Source organism: Gambusia affinis, linkage group LG14 (assembly GCF_019740435.1).
Source record: "Gambusia affinis linkage group LG14, SWU_Gaff_1.0, whole genome shotgun sequence".
Lineage (NCBI taxonomy): Eukaryota > Metazoa > Chordata > Actinopteri > Cyprinodontiformes > Poeciliidae > Gambusia > Gambusia affinis.
In genome coordinates, this window is record NC_057881.1 from 3,111,617 (window position 1) to 3,132,199 (window position 20,583).

Here is a 20,583-nt window from a genome sequence, read left to right on the forward strand (position 1 = left end):
CAAATCTATTTTAGCTGAGGAGCGTTTTGATTATATGGGTAGACTTAATCTCCTGGATGAGTAACTCATTGATATCTTGGTGCGTTTTTGTTTGCTGCCTGTAATTTATGGCGTAAAATACTTATGAAACCAACTACTGGAGAAACATCGCCATCAATAAAAATAAGTTGTTTTACTTCAACTTCTATTCACTTTAAACAATCCTTTACTTTCAGTTTCAATTTTATCCATACTCATTCATTTTTACTGAGATTTAGGTGACGTAGACGTTAATCCTAAATTCTCATTGGTCAATATGGCGGTTGTTGCCGACCAGTTACGTATTTAGACAGTATTTGAGCCCCGAGTCTAGAATAGTAGACGGCATAACCTTACATTTCTGCTAAGGAACGGAGCTGTTTCGTGACAGTCCGTGTGACTTCATGATGAAGATTGTCATTTTCGTGGTCCTGCTGGTTGGCCTACAGGATGTGGCGTCAGGTGAGTTATCTAAAATATTTTATAAATCTTTTGAAAAGGCCTAGAAAATAGCTATTTATTGGACTGCAAAAAGTCTTGGGTTTTTCCACTGATCTATTTATTAGTAGAATTTGTTGTTAAAAATACTTCTTTCAAATTTGGCCAGTCACGCTTTTTATACTGCTTTTCATAAAGCTTTTTATACTGCGGCCTGTTGAGCTTCACCCTTTTGTACATTTTAGATAGAAACTCAAACCAGAGATGTAGTTAACTTACTATTTATTACCTTGTCCTAATTTTGTACGTCTTTGTATTGACATAAATCCGAAAGACAGTCTCTGTGTATTTCTCCTCAGCCTGACGTTTTGTTCTTATCTAGTAGAAACGTCTAGCTGTGAAATCTACCTAGAAACAGATCAGAATATTATTTCCGGAATTTCCATTGGCCAGTGTGTGGCCCTGCCCACAGAGTCTTATGTTTCCCTCTCAAGCGTTCAATGCAAGAGTACAATAAATAAATATATTTATATATATATATATTTAACTGCCGCTAAAAAGAGCTGTTCATGTAGTAGAAGACTGAATGTGTGGTTGTGACTTAGCTTTAAAAATATGTAGGTGCCTGTCAAGTGTGAATATAATGTTAATCTTTACAAAATGTAGTATTTTCCCAATAAAGCAATTGTTTTGTAACCATATAAGATTGACCTAACTGTTTGTGCTCTTAATATTGGAACTGGACTGTGCATATTCTGATGGTTTTCATCAAACTAAATACAAGCCACCAGAACATACAATCATCTGTAGCCTATTTCATGCGAGTAGTGGGTATTGTACAATAGTATTTACAATAACACACAATAACATGCATAACAGCATACTAACATTATGTATAGGCAGAAATAGGATACAAGAAATACGTTGGCATACCAGCAACCTACTTTGACTTTTTGACTCAAATGTTCTTCACATTTAACAGTTTTGCAATAAACTGATGCATTATCTGCTGGCAGAGTAATGTCAAAATTGTGTGAGAAAATTATGTTTGCTTCTTAAAAAAACAGATTTGCAAGACTGTTTTGTCTACACATCTTTACCCTATTTAAGCAAGATGTCCACTATTCCCCTGATACATTCAGTGGAGAGGAAACAGAGAAGCAGTGACTCCTAGCATCACAGTCTATAAAGATCCCAGCAGGGGCCTCTCCAGGCAATATATACTCTTTGATTCTCTAATTTATCTTTTATATGTTGATAACAACACAAACATGAAATCAAATTTTAATTTTCCTCATCTGTTGTTGGTCACAAAACAAAAATTAGCTTGTATTTGGACTTCATATTTTTTATATAAATTTATATCCAAAACTGTTTTTTTTTTACTTTGGTTTCTGATTAAAAAATCCAAGCCAATGTAACATAATAGGCTATAATCTACTTTTCCAACTTACCAGTCCATTGTTAGTTATCTTAAAAAAATACAAAGAAAAATGTAAGGGTTTTGCTGTTCTTCTGTAAAACTTAAAGTTTACTTTCAGTTTCGTTCACTACGTTCATGAACAAATTCCATGCAGATTTAAGTGACGTTTCGCTCTCACTAAATTGCTATTGGCTGAGATGAAGGTAAAGTTTGAAACCGCACAGACATTTCTCAGTTGGGCATTCGTGGTGGTAGAGGTACAGAACAAAACTCTGTAGCTGGAGTAGATTTAAAAATTTAATTCATTTTCAAGCATTAAGTAGTGTAGATACAAACATGATGAGGATCTTCCTTTTCTTGAGTATAATATTCATTGAAATTCACCTCACAGAAAACGGTGAGTTAACCGTTTTTTTTTGTGTGTGTGTGTGTTTTCACATTAGGTGGAAAAAAGGGTGTTTAACACATAAAAGCCATCAAATCTCAGGCTTACAAGGTTGAGGTGTATTTTAGTAACTTGATTTTCTTATCAAAAACTAGATATATAAAAAAAAAAGAAATTGAGCAGTTATTTTATTTATTTATTTATTTATTTATTTATTTATTTATTTATTTATTTATTTATTTATTTATTTATTTATTTATTTATTTATTTATTTATTTATTTATTCATTTTGTGGCCAAAAACCTACAAAGACTAATTTTGTTTCACAAATATAGATGAAAACACACAATCTGTCTCCTTGACACAGAAAGTATTTAGATTTGCTTTGCTGAAAATATGCTATATAAATAAAATGACCTTACCTGGCTTACAGACAGGCACACAGACTGACCTCTATTTAACATCACTCTAGGAGGCGCTGTTCTTTACGCATATTTTATCTGCTCTCAGACAGGAACGTGCCTTGAGAAAACAGTTATTTTTTTTGAATGGGTTAAATTGAGGGAAAAGCTTTGGTTGTCAGTGCGATTGTGTCCAAAAACACAAGTCAAACATGGTCTCACAGTGTGCAGAAAACACAAAGTTGCTATTTATTAAAGCATCATTTAGAGCAAAACAGAATTATAAAATGAAAATATTTCACTCAATATTGACCCTGTACTTCAACCAGGTGACACATTAGTTTGCAATGAGGATGCTGAACCTCTCATTGTTTGTCAAAAGAAGACAGTCTATTAATATAAATTGATGAAAACACACTCACATTATTTAAAAAAATACAGTTCCATGTATTACATTTGCTTCATCTATAAGCAAATGTAAGGAAACTCCTTTTCCTGAGAAAAGGAGTTTGTAAAATTATACACTACTATATTTCTATCCCTCTTCAATCTCAGTCTGAAATTGTTTTTTTACAGTATCTTCTCTTTCATAGGTTAACTTTTCAGACAAAGGCCATAAATATGAAGAACATTCAGAGTTGCAGTGAGATGCTGAAATTGAGTTATTTAAACAAGTTATTGTAACAAAATGAAATTACATTAGTTTTATAGAACAATGTATTTGGACACTCAAAGACACTTTACATGAAATCAGTTATTTCCATTCACACACCGGTGATTGTAAAACTGGATTGTTGTAATATCCTGCATTCTTGTTGTTCAGGAAATTAAAATAATGTGCACAGAATTATTAACTTTGCACTCTCTGACGAATTTAGAGAATAAGCGAATGTAGAGAATAAACATCCCTTACAAGAGTCTAATGAGCTTTTTTTTTTTACAGAATTGGACGTATGCTTATAACTTATGAAAATAAGATATATTTGATTTTATTTGTTTCTTTGAACTAAAAAATTTAGTGTGTGTTTCTTAAATATTTTAGGTATTAAAAATTGCTAAAAAAAAATGTCCTCAAATGTTTTTGTAATAGAGTTTTACTTTTTTTTAAAACATAATATCAAACAACAAACTTTAATAATAATTTTACAAACTTAAACTTTTCTCTTTTTCTTTATGGTTTTCTGGTAAGAAACATCTTGTCTTTGACCTTTTTTCTTTTCTTAATGTGTTAAATTTTAAATATTTAAAACATAGGCTGCTTGACGCAGGGTGCAGATTTGTGACATTTCCTGCTTGTTAGTTGCAAACAAGTAGGAAATGTCTGAAAGAAAGTTGCAAATTTTAAGTAGTTATTTCTATCAATAATCCTATCAGTAAAAAAAAAAAGATTTTTAGGGCTATACTGATCAAACTACTTTATTGGTATTTAAATGAATGACTTTCACTAATTTCACTAATGGCTGGAAGTATTATAATTTATTAATGATATGAATCATACAAAAAGGAAAACTGAATATTTCTGGACTTGTAGAGAAAAGGTGTTCTCTATGGCTTCTGCAATTCACTTCATTTCAAAAAATTAGAAAGAGATGTGGTGTTGATTGTTGAATGTAGATATATTTAGTAAGGAGATAATATTTCTAAATTACATAAATATAGTCATAACAATGTATTAAAATGTAAGATTCTACTTAATCCTGTGCATTTTGTTTGTGTAAATAGGATTGCTAAATGTAGGAATGAATAATGACCTTTCCTTTTGCCACAGTTACTCACTCACTGAAATACTTCTACACGGCCTCTTCTGGAATAAAAAACTTCCCAGAGTTTGTGACTGTTGGGATGGTGGATGATCAGCAATTCTCCTACTATGACAGTGTCATTAAAAAGGAGATTCCCAAGCAGGACTGGATGGCAAAGAGTGAAGGTCCTGAGTACTGGCAGCAACAGACTGAGGCCTCCCTTGGTGATGAGCAGTCCTTCAAAGCCAACATTGGTATTGCTAAGGAGCGCTTCAACCAGACTGGAGGTGAGTTATGCACAATGTTACTAAAGTTTATAGCAATAAGCATTAAACTTTTATCTCTCTCTCTTTCTCTACCTCTACTTAAAAACTTTTTAAAGCATTTAAACATTATCATTATTAAATTATTTTAACAATTACTTTTGAAGCTATTAAAAGGCCCTAAATAGATTTATACAAAATAGGATGATTTTGTTTAAATCTTATTTGTCTCTAAATGTTCTAATTATTAATTCACTAATAAAATATTGAATGAGAGTTATTAGCTCAATTAAATTACACTGATTAAACGCAGAGAGAAAGAAGAGAAACATCAGAGGAAGTTTGATGTTTCATTCATTTAATTTAAACTGATGAAATACTATAAATAGAAAAAAAATAACAGATCAACTGCTAGAAAAAAAAATAAAATAAAGAAAAAAAGAGAAACTTCAGAGAAAATTTTATGTTTCTTTCATTTAATGTAAACTCTGATTAAAACAGTAAAAATCTCCCAAGATTTTCAGATTTTAGACGGTTTTGGATTGTTTAAATATTTACTGGATAAAAAATCTAAGGTAGTTTTTCCTGAAGCGTCTCCACTCACACCAATATGAATAGAAACAAGAAAGAAACCCAGAGGAAAGAGAATCTGGGTCCAAACAGAACCAGAACCGATCAGATCAGTGGTTCTGTCCTGTCAGCTTCGTAAACATCAGAGGAAGTTTGATGTTTCATTCATTTAATTTAAACTGATGAAATACTGTAAGTAGTGAAAAATATTCTAAGTTTTCTAAGATTTTAGATTTTAGTTTTGGATTGTTTAAATCTTTACTGAATAAAATTTCAGAGGAAGTTTTTTTTTGAAGACCTCAAAACGCCTCCATGTACAGTAACAGTAATGAGAAACAGGGAAGGAATCCTAAAAAAGGAAGAACTGGGTCCAAACAGAACCAGAACCGATCAGATCAGGTTCTGGTTCCTCTCAGGTTCTTCTCACTCCACAGACTGAGGTTCTGCTGCTGGACTCATCCTGATCCAGACTGGGAGAGGAACTGGACCAGCTGGTTCTCCTCTCCACACACCAGTCGGCCCAGACTGAGTTACTGGTATTAGTGTTAGTTCCCAGTTTGGTTCTGGTTCTGCTGGTACCAGAGCTGCAGGATGTTTAACAGTGAAGGTTATTCTGGGATGTTTTGTCCATAAAGCAGCAGAGATGATCCTCCAGAACCAACCAGAGAGGAGATTCATGTAGCCGGAGCGTTAGAGTGACCCCCACCTGTTTCTGAGCCGACGTTCCTGCAGAGATCCAACCTGCAGCTGAACTTGGCTTCAGAGGAAACTTCTAGAAAAGCCTCAGAGGAAGAGGACGGTTCTGACCCGAGGAAGGTTCTGAGGAGCTTTAGTTGTTGTGATGCTGGAGGAAGAACCGGGTCTGATCCGGGTCAGCAGATCCGGAGTCTTGGAGAACAGAACCTCCCTCAGCTGAAGACGCCCTGGGATCAGAACCGCTGCAGAGTTCTGCCTCAGCGGTTCTGATCACCTCACATCAACCAGCAGAGATCAGGAACACTTTCCCACCAGAACTTTAACAGAACCGCCCCGCCCGCAGGAGACCGCTCCATCAGAACCGGGTTCTGGACCGAGCTGAGCCCAGCAGGATGGAGACGCTGCACCATCAGCTGTGTGTTCTCAGAGGAAACCAGTTTAAACCAGTTAACAGACAGAACACCAGTAAAACCGTCCCAATCGGACCGAGCAGAACCGTACTGAACAGAACCCAGTTTGTTTGGTTCATAAATAAAAAGTAAAACCGGGTCGGATTATCCAGACTGACGGCAGCTTGAAGCAGCTCAGACTGTCAGATTGATCACTAACAGGTTTTATCTGATCAGGTTTCCTCTGATCAGCAGGAAAACCTTCATGTTCATCAGCTGGTTCTGATTGAGCTGCTTTCTAGAGAAGGAGCCGCTGGGTCAGTGGTTCTGGTCGGAGTGAGGAGTTCTGTGGGCAGGTGTGTTTGTTTCCATGGGTGGAGTCTCTCCAGAACCTCAGAGCAGACAGAACCAAACTGAAGGAGGAGAAACACAGAGAGAGAGAGAAAGAGAGAGATGGAGAGAGAGAGATTTGATTTTTAAAAACTCATTTATTCACTCAGTGGTGATACATAGAAACATTCAACACAACATCAGATTAACACATTCATAAATGAAAGTTCAGAATCATGTAGAGTAAATAAAACACCTTCATAATCCCAAATATTCTGAAAAATATTCAGTTCGTCCATTTTTAAATAATATTTATATTCTAACATCACTCTTGCTCCAACCAAACTCTTAAAAAGTTTTACACAATCAATATTCTGTTCATTGTTAATTTTAAATTTTCTACTCAAATATGTTGCAAGCTTTGCTTGACCAAGAAAAAAAATTTAACAACCGTCCAATTTTCTTCTTTCTTTTGCCATAAAAACCTAAAAATATAAAACTGTTCTGTAAAACTTTTACCTAATAATTTCCAAATATCTCCTAGTAATGAAAATAAATCCATTATTCTAAAACATTGTACAAAACAATGAAAAATAGTTTCTGTTAATAAACAAAAGGGACATTTATCTGAAACAGGATTAATAATAGAAATAAAAGCATTAACCACAATAATCCCATGCAAAATTCTCCGTTGTAAATCACCAACATTTTTAGTCAATGGAGGCTCATAAATTAATCCCCATACAGGTTTCATCTCAAAACCAACTTTAAAATAATCTCTCCAAAGAGTTTCTGTTTTATCTTTTAACTTTACTTTGTTCAAAGCTTTAACACATTTCATATAAATTATCTTTCCATTCACAGAATCCAAAAGTGTCCATTCATTTTTTCCTTCCTCTAAAAAATTCCAGGGCATTCAAGGTTTTTCATTTGTATCTTAAAACAGCTTAAAGAAGGGATTTGTTTTATCAGGTGTTAAATCAAACCGTCCCTTTATGAGTCCATTTTCATCTTATGACAACATTCGTTTAAACGCTGCCAACATAACGCCTACAGTTCTTAAAGAGTGGATCTCTAATCATCGAGCCAAAGGAACAACATCATCCATTTCAGATCCAACGAGTTACAGCAGATGTTTCAGCGTAAAAACTCCCTTTTGCACCAACAGTTCAGAAATCAGAGCCATGTTGTCCCAAACTGAACCCAAACGAGATCCCATAAGAACAGGTTCCAGTAAGAACCAGTTTAAAGATGTAGATGTTCCAACTCTCTTCGTTTCCATGAGGCTCCAAGATTTTAACACACTAACATAAAAAGATGACAAACACGTCACATTAAATTTTGAAAGGTCAACAATAAACAAAGTTTTACCAAAACCTAAATTGCCAACTTTTAAAAAAAAAAAAAAAAACATTCTGTAATTTGTCTCCACAAAACATTTTGATCACCATACAAAAAACTCTGTAAAAACTGTAATCTGAAAGCTGCTTTCCTACTTTCTAAATGAATCAACCCTCGCCCTCCTTCTTCCTTTGGTAAAAACAAAACACTCTGAGGGACCCAATGTAATCTGTCCCAAAAGAAATTTAAAATAATAGTCTGTAATTTTACCAAAAGACCTTGTGGAGGTTCCAGAACAGATAAGCGATGCCACAAAGTTGAAGCAACCAAATTATTAATAATTAGTGTTCGGCCTCTGTAAGAACAGCGTGGCAAAAGCCGTTTCTTTAATCTACCCTCCACCAGTTCAATTAAACCTTCCCAATTTTTCATGACCTCTACTTGATCCCCCAAATAAACACCCAAATATTTAAATCCATTTTTTGACCACATTAATTCATCAGGTAATTTTGGTTTTTGCTTTGTCCACTTACCTTCTGACAAAGCTTTACTTTTGCTTCAATTAACTTTGGATGAAGAAATTTTACCAAAACATTCAATAATTTTAATTAAAGTAAAAACATCAGACTCTTTTGTTATTGCCACAATAATATCATCCACATATGCAGAAAGTTGAAAAGGTAAAGAAACTTCACTTAATTTTACACCCTGTAACCTTTTTCTAATTTGACATAATAAAGATTCAATACTCAAAGAATACAACATTCCTGACAACAACATTCCTGACAACAACATTCCTGACAACAACATTCCTGACAACAACATTCCTGACAACAACATTCCTGACAACAAATTTCCTGACAACAACATTCCTGACCACAAATTTCCTGACATTGCACAACCTTGGCGAATTCCTCTCTTTACATTAAAAAGTGACTTAAACCACCATTGACTTTCAATACACCTTCAATGTCACAATAAAGGGTTTTTATCATGGCAACGAACCCAGAGGAGAAACCAAAAGCTTTTAAACTATTCCATAAATATTGGTGCTCCACTCCATCAAATGCCTTTTCTTGGTCAATAGAAATCAGACCAAAGTTTAAACCCAATAAATTAGAGACGTCCAAATAATCTCAAATTAATGTTATGTTATCTCTTATTGATCTGCCAGGGATGCAATAAGACTGATCAACATTTATAACTTGATCAATCACTCTTCCCAATCTGGATGCCAGAACTTTTGAGAAAATCTTGTAGTCAGTGAACAACAGACTAACGGGTCTCCAGTTCCTTATTTCATAAAGTTCACCCTTCTTAGGGATAAGAGTGAGAACGGCTCTTCGACACTAAGAGGTAACATTCCTCTTGTCACGCTGTTATTAAGGATTTCCAGCAGATCTTCAGCCAACACCATTTATAAAACTCCACAGGCAGGCCATCCATTCCTGGAGCTTTGCCATTTTCCATGCTCAGCAGCGCCTCCTGCAGTTCTTTCAACGTTGGAGCATGCTCCAAACTGACATTGTCTTGATCCGACACCTTTGGTAATTCATTAAGAAACTCTTCCGTCATCACAGAGTCTTCTCTAAACTCACTGGCATACAACGTTGGAAAAAGTCCACAGCTCTTTTCCGCAGTTCAGTGGGATCTGTCAACTCTTTTCCCTCTTCAGAACGAAGGCAGTGAATGAGACGATTCTGTCCATTTTTCTTTTCCAAACTGAAGAAGAATTTTGAGGGAGCATCCATGTCAGAAACATTTTGAAACGTGAACGTACCAGAGCTCCCTGCGCTCTGAGCCCCAGCAGGTCAGTCAGAGCAGCTTTTTTCCGTTTGATCGTCTGAATTTGGCCTCGATTTTCTGTCGACTCGCAAAAACTCTGGAGATCCACAATTTCAGTCTCTAATTCTTCAATAGATTTTACCATTTCTCTTGTAACATTGTATGTGTATTGATTACAAAACTGCTGAATTTTAATTTTACCAATATCCCACCACTGCTGCACAGATGCAAACTGACATTTTAAAAGTCTCCATTGTTTTCAAAAAAAAGAAAATCCTTTTTTAAAACAACCATCATTTAACAAGACAGTATTGAAATGCCAATATGCACTTTTAGGTCTTAAATTATTTATAAATACATTTCCCATGACCATACAATGATCAGAAAAGCCCACTGGACACAAAGTGCCTGATCTAAATATTTGTAAATGATGCCCAAAACAATAAAACTTATCTAATCTTGCCAAAGTAACATAATTCTCTTTACAATGAGCCCAGGAATATTGCCTTATATTTCCATTTTTAAGACGCCACACATCAGCTAAATCACAAGTTTCAATAATACATTTCAAAATTTTCCTTGAATGTAAATGTGGCTCCAAATGATTTCTATCTAAATCATCTATTGTACAATTAAAATCCCTCCTAAAATTAAATAATCTGCTGACACACAATTTAAAAGTGTATCTGCTAACTTTTCTAAGAAAACACAACGTTCACCTGAATTCACAGGAGCATATACATTCAGTAAAATAAACTTTATATTTTCATACTTAACAGTAACCTTTAACAATCTTCCAGATGTAACATTTTCAATTTCAATAGAAACTGGAAGAAAATTTCTTGAGAAAAGAAAAGCAACTCCTGCACTTGGTGAAGTTTTATGATTTCCATCCCGTTCTTTTTTCCAATCAACCTCATTATCAACGTCACTGTGAGTTTCTGGAGCAAAGCCTGTCAATACCTTTAGATTTAAAAGTTAAAAAAACACAGCCCTTTTTTTTTTACATCTCTTGCACCGTTTATGTTCAAAGATGAGATTTTAAAACTTCTCATAATCACACAAAAAAAGATCCAAAGAAGAAAGTACAGCGTTTCATCAGCTGTTTTTAACTTTCATGTGACTCACTTAATTCAAGCTCTGACTTTTTGCACCAGTTTTTGAAGTCTATAAACTTCAGTGTCCTTTAACCCATCAGATGTCCTTTGTCTCATTAACCATTTAACTGAGTCTACAAACAATTTTCTATTTGGGAAAAAAATCGTCTACGACCACATCCTGTTTTCCTTTTGTCACTTCCAAAAACTTTCTGATTTGTTCCAGACTGTAACCATTAATACTCCGACCATCAGGAACGGAGGAATCAGAAGTTTCTCTATCGCTGTCAGAATCAGATAAAACCTCTGAATCACTTTATTTCTCACCCTTTTCTTTTAACTGAGTCTTTTTAGGTTTTATCCCTTTAGACTCTTTACATTTTCTTTTAGTCTTTGGTATTTTAAAAACACTTTCATCATCCCTGATCAAATTTCCTCCACTATGAACCAAGTCATCAACATCCATTTCTTCTTGTAATCCTTCTTGTGTCGTCGTTTGACTCTCTTTACTCCCTTTAACAGAAGTTTTAACATCGTCATTGTTACATTCTGAAACATCGAACTGTTTTTGCTCTCCTGTTGAAACTCCTTCCTCAACATTAATTTATTGATCTCCTTCCTTAGCAGCAGCCACCCAGTCTCCCTCCTCAGTATGTAGATCCATTCACAGTATCCGCTGACGTCTCTGGATCTGGATCCTCGTTAACCTGAACAGTCTCTTTTTGAATATTTTCAGGACAATTACCAACTGAATGTCCCTCCTGGTTGCATCCAAAACACCTCATAGTTTCCGTTGTCGCAACAAATAGTGTAATCAAAACCGTCAACTTTAAATTTCATCACTATGCTCAGTTCCTCAATATCATTTTTAATAATCATAAACATTTGTCTTCTAAAAGAAACAACGTGTTTCAACTTTGATGATTTGCAACCCGACGGGAGCATTTTCATCGTCGACACGACCATCAGCAACACATCATCGCTGATGAAAGGTGGCAAATTAGACAGGATGATCTTTTTATCAGGGTTCATTAAAGGGAAAACAGTAGTTTTCATACTTCTCAAAACAATTCCCCTCTCAACTGTTCATCTTGTCAATCAAGTCCAAAACAGAACCACTGCATTGTTCATCTGCTGCCTTCACACTTTCACACCCAACAAGTTCCCCAACATCCAAACACTCCTCTACCCAAAAATCTACGCCAACTGGTATTTTAATACCATGTGGACGTGAAAGGCTCCTAAAGCCTGCAGCACAGTAACTTTTCCCGGCCCTCGCACCGAACTAAAAAACTTGGTGCTGCCGGGAAAAAACTTACTGAAACACCAGTGAAAACAGAATTTATTAAAGTGCAAAACAAAAGAAACATCACATTGAAAAGTGAAGTTTAAACCTTTAGAAAACCTCGCACTCGTTCTCCTTCCACTCCACACTTGCAGCAGACGCTCATACATGCGCACTCGAGAGAGAGAGAAAGAGAAAGAGAGAGAGATTTGATCTGCAGAGAGAAAGAAGAGAAACATCAGAGGAAGTTAGATGTTTCATTCATTTAATTTAAACTCAGAAAAACTGGAAACAGTAAAATACTCCAAGATTTGTAATCTTTTAAACAGTTTAGGATTGTTTAAATCTTTCCTGAATAAAAACTCAGTGGTAGTTCTTGGCATGTAGCGTCTCCATCCACAGAGATATGAATGATAAACAAGGGAGGAAAAAGGAAGAACTGGGTCCCAACAGAACCGATCAGATCAGTGGTTCTATCCTGTCAGCCTCTCTGGTTCCTCTCAGGTTCTCCTCACTCCACAGACTGAGGTTCTGCTGCTGGACTCACCTGATCCAGACTGGGAGAGGAACTGGACCAGCTGGTTCTCCTCTCCACACACCAGTCGGCCCAGATTGAGTTACTGGTGGAGTTTGAGTTTGTTCCCAGTTTGTGTTCTGGTTTCCTTCAGTAAATGGTTCTGAACAGAAACCTTATTTTGGTCTGTAACTTCTCACATCAAAACATTACCAGGCATGTTAATTTGTTGTGCTCTTTTTGTAAAACTGAATAAATTGACATTAACCCATTAAAAAGTCCACAATGCCTTTGTAAATGTAGTTTCACTACCTTAATCAGTTTTGATAAACTGCAGACAGTGAAGCTGAATATAAAGATGCTCTCTGGTCATAATAAATATTTTTTTTCTTTTTCTCAACAGTTTCTGTTTCTCTCTTAGATCTCTGTAATGTATGGATCACTGTTGTTTGGTGTTAATTAATGCAAACTCTTACTCTCCATTTATTACTAAATGGAGAGTAATAAGCCTACTCTCCATTTAGTTCTAATATCTTTTTCTTTCTTAAAGGTGTTCACATTGTCCAGTTCATGTACGGCTGTGAGTGGGATGATGAGACTCAACAGGTTACTGGCTATTATCAGTATGGCTACGATGGCGAAGACTGGCTTGTATTGAATGTTGGCACAAACACATTTATTGCTCCAAAACAACAGGCTGAAATTACTAAAAACAAATGGAACAGTAACAAAGCTGGGCTGGAGTACAGAAAGAATTACCTCAACCAGATTTGTCCTGAGTGGCTGAAGAAATATGTAGACTATGGGAGAAGCTCTCTGATGAGAACAGGTGTGGTTCTGTTTGTATTATCTGATTAATTAAATACCATGTTTTACTAAAATTACCCAAAGGCAATTTTATTACATTCATTTATGTACTAGTTTATTCACTACATTTTGTGTGTATGACTCAAGTCTGAGGCTTTTCTCCAGCTTGACACATTTAAAGAAAGTCACTTTTCATTAGATATGAGTCATTATAAAGACTTTGTGTGTTTTTACCTCCAGAGCTCCCCTCAGTGTCTGTCCTTCAGAAATCGTCCTCCTCTCCAGTCAGTTGCTTCGCTTCAGGTTTTTACCCCAACAGAGCTGAAATGTTCTGGAGGAAAGATGGAGAAGAGATTCATGATGGAGTGATTAAAGGAGAGATCCTCCCCAACAATGATGGGACCTTCCAGATGAGCGTTAACATCGATCTGTCATCTGTTCCGACTGAAGACCACACCAAGTATGAATGTGTGTTTCAGCTCTCTGGAGTCAAGGAAGACATCATCAATAGACTGGAGAATGAATGTAAGTAATTCTTTAAAATGCCACATTTATCTATATGTAAGTATATGCTGATTACAAACGTGTTTAGAAACAAGTAATCAGTACAAGTCAGAAGAAGTGAACAGTTATTTTATCCTATATTTCACTTAATGAAATATACCACTTACCAAGCTGACTCAATAACTATCATTAATTTGTCATCAAAAGCATGTTATGATTTTTATATGCCTGTTTAATAAACTGTTAAAGGACCTGTAATTAAGTTATATTACATAAAACAAAATGATTTCTGATTCTTATAATAGGACAAGAAAATTTACTGACCCATAATAATAATAGAAGAGTAATGATGACAAACCGGCCATACAGTGTCAGAATAATTACCAACTCCTTACCAATGTACACCATATTATATACTTCATAATCTGAGTTATATAACTAACCAATAAAATTGAAAGAACTAATGATGATAATAATGGCAGATTAATGACAATGATAGCCTACTAATAATGGTAACACAGAAGGAAGGAAGAAAGTAGTTTTCATAATAAATATATGTTAGACAAAGGTCTGTCTGCCTTGTTTGTGTTTGTAGATTTACATTCAGTTTGAGTGCTTAGAAATAGTAACATTTTTTTCCTTGGGATTATTATTTACACTTTTACCTGTTATTTGTGCTTCTTTTTATTAAGACCAGCTTCAACTAAACTTTCTACTGTCATGGAAAAATTACAATAAGGTTAGATCTGCTAGTCATGTCATATGAAAAGTTTATGAACTCTCACCAAAAGAACTATTTGGGTTTCATGTAGAAGGTTGGAAGTTGTTTTCCACAGCTGCGTCAGAACCAGACTATCTCTCCCCTTGTTAATCCTTTATCTTTGGTATAAAACTCATGTGTTGTCTCTGCCTGGCAGAGCTTAGCGAGCTTTTCATCCAGACCTGCTTCATTACTGATTGTCCTACAAGCTCTCTGTATTGTGCACAATATATGAATAAACCTGACTGAGCAATTTCACCTGAACAGTGCTTGGAAATAGTATTTTTTCCACGATACCACTTAATTAATTGAGGTTTTATGTTAAGTTAGACTTTAATTAGCAACTATCGACAGAACAGCCACAGTGGGCGACTGTGGCTCTTTGGTAGAGTAGTCGTCTTGTGATCGGAAGGTTGCAGGTTCAATTCCAGCTTCCTCCTGCCACATGTCGATGTGCCTCTGGGCAAGGCACTTAACCCCAAATTGCTTACCGATCTGCGTATGGGTGTGTGTTTGTGAGTGCGAATGAGTGAATGTGACTCTAGAGTAAAGCGCTTTGAGTGGTCAAAATGACTGGAAAAGCGCTATATAAGTTCAGTTCATTTACCATTTACAATGTATAAAACTTCTAAAATTGCTGTGAATTATTGTTAAATTAACAACTCACAATTATAGTAACTGAAAGGAAATGCATTAAAGAACAGAAACCAGAACAAACAAAAGATGAACAAAGCTAAAATCTGGCATGTTGTTTAAGTGAACTAGAATAAAAGATACGAAGAAACCTGTTACTTTGCATGAATATAACTTGATTTGTTTTCTCAACAGCAAATAAAACCAATGTGATCATCTCTGTTGTTGCTGCTGTGGTTGTCATTGGTCTCATTGCTGTGATTGGAATCATTTTTTACCTGAAGAGGAAAGGTGAGAAACAAATATTTTGTCATCCCTTTCCTGTATTTTGATAGTTGAGTTTCACACAGTGAAAACTAAACTTGCTTAAACATTAATTGTATATACTGACTCTAAACAATGACATGTCAACGTGTAGTCATAATTTAGACCTAGGAATTTCGCCTAGATTTAAACCAAGCAAGGCTTCCTGTTCTAAAAGTGGTCTAAATTTAGATTTAGGGCCATCTAAAAATCTCAAAATTTTAGGAAAATGCAAGAAAGATTCATTCGATTTAGTATGAATGAATTTGAGCTTGTCTTTTTATTTCTGATATTGTTGTAATTAAGAAAGTGTGCATAAAAAACAGTATTTTGTTTATTTCGGAACCACAAGTGATCAATATGATGGTACATTACTTGTATTGTACTTGAACAATGAATGATGAACCTTAATCTGAAGTAAATTAGCTCTACAGGCTGCTGCTTACTGGATATCATCAAAGATGAAATTCAGTTTGTTTTTATAAATAAAAAATGTCTGTTAGCTGGCATGAATCTTAATTTCCAAATAAAACTGCACTGTCATTCAGCAGCAGCTCTTCTGTGACAAAGACTGTCAGCAGCACAAAGATTATTTGGTATTAATAAAACTTTTCCTAAGCAGATAAAAAAAATGGATAATTTCAATTGAATATATTAAAATAATATATTACTCTTTCAAGTCATGATATCCTGTGACATTTCTGGCAAGAAACAGTCAGAGGAATAATAAATTTGGTAGGCTCACTTTGTCTTCTATTCCCCGTTCGATCCTCAACGCACGCATTTAACCCCCGGTCCGCAGGAAATTTACGAAGGCTCGGGCCGGTCCGCTGCACTACACTATATGCGTCATTTAAAAGAATTTCAATGAACATTCGATCAGTCCGGCCCTCGGCTTGTAGCTAAATTTTTTATTTGGCCCTCCGTCCATTTGACTTTGACACCCCTGCTTTAAGGCAATGTCAGCCAAAATGATTTCTTGATGTTCAAAAATTGATCACTGTTAAACCATACAGCTACCAAATTTAGCCCAGAGGATTAGGAACTACTTGATGGATGTTTTTATTTATCTAAAACTGGACACTTTGTGCCATCTGTAGAAATTGACAGAATTTTTATTAAGGCAAGATCTAAAGTTGTTCCTTCTTTCTTTCTTTATTTCAGCCAACCGTTCAGATTCTCGTAAGTAACTCACCATCTTCATCTGTTTTTATCCATAGCGCTGTAATTTCGGAAAATATTTCTTTTATTGTGCTGGAGATTTCTATACATTTTACATTGGTTAACAGCAGAATGTTTATTCATATGCTTGTTGATGTTACAGCTGTGCCCGGTCCACTCCCAGAAGAAACCCAACGTCTGCAAGCATGAAAAATCTCAAACAGACCAGACAAATAAGTGAGTTGAACAAAACAATTTTAATAAACATGAAACCTGTATGTAACAATTTAACTAGTAGAAGTTGGAGGCATATATGAAGATTGAAAAAAAGGTTTGATCATTTTAAAAGAGACTTTTATTATTATACAACTTTTTTTAAGTGATCATTTTATGAACTCTTATCTAAAATATTTGCTTTTGGAGGATGGTTATTCACCCATCCTCTTTGAAAAACATGAAAATGACCCAACTATTTTCTTTATCAACTGAATATTCAGACTTTGTAAAGCATACATAAAAAATACAATTAATATAGCTATTAATAGAAAGTCTTTTATGGATAACATGGAATACCTCAATATTGAAACTGTAGGATTTACTTGTATTTTGATTTCCAAAGAAAGGCTGTTCAGTAGTGTAATTATAAAACTTATGCCTCAGATAAAAGAGGGAGTTTGCAGATCTTAACAAACTGTTATAGCTGGGTAAATAACAGAAAACAGTCCCAGCTGGAAATTTGTTGGTTAAAACGGCTGAGAGGATCATAAAACTAATCAAAGAAAGAAACTTTAACATGATGCATAAAAAGATGTATTTGGATTTTAATGAACTAATTTGAGTGTAAAGAAAATACAATCAACAGAAAACTCAAAGCAGTCAGCTCACAAATCCCCTAAAAATGCAAAAGCAAAAGACAGAAACAGAATAGAGACAGCTTGTTCTGAATTTCTCAGCACTTTCTTTGTTTCAGCATTTTCTTTGTCTCTGTTTTGTGTCTTTCAAGGTTCATCAGTAAAGACGGAATTTATACAAGAAACTGCACCACGTTCTCTATTTTTGGCAAATTGTGATTCATCTGAAATTTGAACAGATTTCTTCGGTTTTGAAATTCAGGAATATTGTGCAGCCGTACATTAACGGGTTCAAGTGCTGTTAAATCAAGTGGAAGTGATGTTGATATTTTTATTATCTGGAAATATGTTGAAATTATTATAATTTTTTTTTATAGTAAAAAAAAATTATTACTTTTAAAGCAAAGCTCACAAATTCATCCAAACACAGTTACTCTGACAATTGGGGTTTAAATCTAACAAAATCAAAGACATTTTTACCTCTGGAGATGTTGACTGCTCTGCCAGGTAATGTAATATAGCATGTTGTGTTTTTATGTGTTAATCTTTTTCTGATCCAATCAACTATCAATACATTATTCTACCTATCAGATATGAGCTTGGTTAAGTTTAGCATCACAGTGATGATTACACATCTAAATTTAATTTCTAGACAGGTTTGTGTTCACATAATTCTCACTTAAATATTTTGGTTTTGGGTAAATTGCATATTTTCAGCTTAGGTTTGTGTGCCTTCTTTATTTTGTCTGTCTTTTTGATTTTTATTTTGCTTTTAATTAAAACCACTCAAAAGAAATTATTCAAATAGTTCTATCTCATGTATGCACCAAAAAAAATATTGTGTAAGGAAGATATGTTTGTTGTTTTATAGGCTTCATGATCCGGGGTTTAAATAATTTCTTGTGTTAGGTTTAGTATATTGGTGTTCTGTTAAATCCATCTCTGTAAATTTGGTTTGCTTTTAAATAAATTTTCACCAAATCCATCATGTCTTTGTGTGTTACATTGTCATGGTCGTCCACCACAGAGCTGTGAAGGCAAAGCAGAGACAAGAAAGAAACAGAAGAGTTGGTGTAGGAGTACTCCCCTATATTTATTTAACACTGGCAAAAGTTCCTTTAGTAACCTAGGAGAAAAACACAGCTAAACAGATTAGCTCTGAGCCAGTTACCAGTCTAAAGCATGAAAGAGAGCACATAATTGCAGCCAAATTTCAGTTAATGGCTTTGTCTGGAGAGAGATAAGCTTCAATACTGAAAGTCGACAAGTACAAAATCTGTGGAAGAAAGTTAACCTGTTGGAAGTATTATCTCAGCTGATGACTCTCCAGGAAATTGTCACAGCTAAAAAGGTTGGCTGACCTGATATAGCACCTACTCAGAAGAGTAAATATATCCCAGAGAGAATGGAAAGTTAAAAGTAAATCATGTAAAATTGGACACAAGAAGCCTGTTTGGCAGCATAACAGCAGAACTACAGTTGAAACCAGATATTTACATATACTGAATAAAAATACATATGCACTTTTTCATTTACATTAAATCTGACCAAACTTTTCTTGCTTTAGCTTAGTTAGAATTACCGAAATTATTTCTATTTTCTTAATGCCAAAAATCTTGGCGAGAACATTTCTTAAATATTCTTTTTTGTAACTTTCCTCAATTACTGGAGTTCTGGCCCATCGCTCCTGACAGAACTGGTGGAACAGAGTCCATTTTGTAGACTGCCTCTACATAATGGGAGGCTGCCTCACTCACACATGCCTTTTCAGCTCTTCCCTTAACTTCTCCAGAGGACTGAGATCAGGACTTTGTGATGGCCACACCAGGACATTGACTTTGTTGTCTTTAATCCAGTTTGTATCAACTTTGACTATATAACCTTATGGTTTTTGTCCATTTGGAAGACCAATCTGTTCCCAAGTTTTAACTTCCAGGCTGGTGTCTTTAGATGTTACGTTAGTATTGTTACATATACATAATATTCTTTCCTCATGATAACACCTGTTTTATGAAATATACCAAGTTCTCCTGTAGCAAAACAGCCTCATTATAAGGATTTGGTTTCTCTGTGTATTCATTAAGGTTTCTGTGTTTTTCACAGAATTGAGTCTCTGTTGTTGAAATGTGAAACAGTAATTTGTTCAATGGTTGTTAATGAAGAGGCTGTAATGCTTCCACCCTTACAAAAAAATCACATGAAAATCACATGTGATCACATGAATACGTGTGATTTTGGAACGTTTCGTGGTAAAATCACATGTGAAACACACATTTCCATGTGATTCACACATTTCCACATGTGATCACATGAAAATCACATGTGAAAACGTGATTTTTGGTGTGATTTTCACATGTGATCACATGTGGAAATGTGTGAATCACATGTGAATCACGTGATTTTACCACGAAACGTTCCAAAATTACACGTATTCATGTGCTTTCACATGTGATTCACATCATTCACATGTAAAATTTGTGTGAACCACATGTGATCACATGGGATTTTTTGTAAGGGCAGCTACTGTGTCTTCCGAGTACTGCAGTTGTATTGTACTGTTTTGAGAAAGAAAATAAGCAAACACACGTTGAAACGCCTGTTCTCTTCCTCTGTGTTGTCCCATCTACCCCTTGATTGCTCCCAGCTGTCTCGTGTTCCCTGATTATCCCTTGTGTATTTAATCCCACTTGTGTTCCCTGATCCTTAACAATACTGTTGTTTGTTGTGTCAATCCCTGTTTTTTTAGTTATTCCAGTTCCAGTTCTGAGCTCCTACTAACCTTCTGCTCACCTGTACTGCCTAACTTTATGTATTTCACCATTAAAACCATCATTGCTCAATAACCTGGGTCCACCGTGTCCATCCTCACCATTTCAACCACAAATCA

General features: G+C 35.2%; 1 protein-coding gene across 1 annotated transcript; it reads left to right on the forward strand.

The window, feature by feature from the left end:
- The first annotated feature begins 327 nt into the window (after positions 1–327).
- LOC122843205 (H-2 class I histocompatibility antigen, Q9 alpha chain-like) lies at positions 328–18,681 on the forward strand. The gene is made up of 8 exons (XM_044137804.1): positions 328–480; positions 4,434–4,694; positions 13,228–13,506; positions 13,725–14,009; positions 15,577–15,672; positions 16,849–16,866; positions 17,009–17,082; positions 17,849–18,681. The coding sequence occupies exons 1-7, from the start codon at positions 423–425 to the stop codon at positions 17,053–17,055; spliced, it is 1,044 nt and encodes a 347-aa protein (XP_043993739.1). The 5' UTR covers positions 328–422; the 3' UTR covers positions 17,056–17,082; positions 17,849–18,681.
- Positions 18,682–20,583: the final 1,902 nt, after the last annotated feature.

Coding starts and splice junctions, on each gene's coding strand:
- LOC122843205 (XM_044137804.1), top strand. CDS start 423: ATGATGAAGATTGTCATTTTCGTGGTCCTGCTGGTTGGCCTACAGGAT. Junction 481..4,433: donor CCTACAGGATGTGGCGTCAG/GTGAGTTATCTA, acceptor CTTTTGCCACAG/TTACTCACTCACTGAAATAC. Junction 14,010..15,576: donor CAATAGACTGGAGAATGAAT/GTAAGTAATTCT, acceptor TTTTCTCAACAG/CAAATAAAACCAATGTGATC.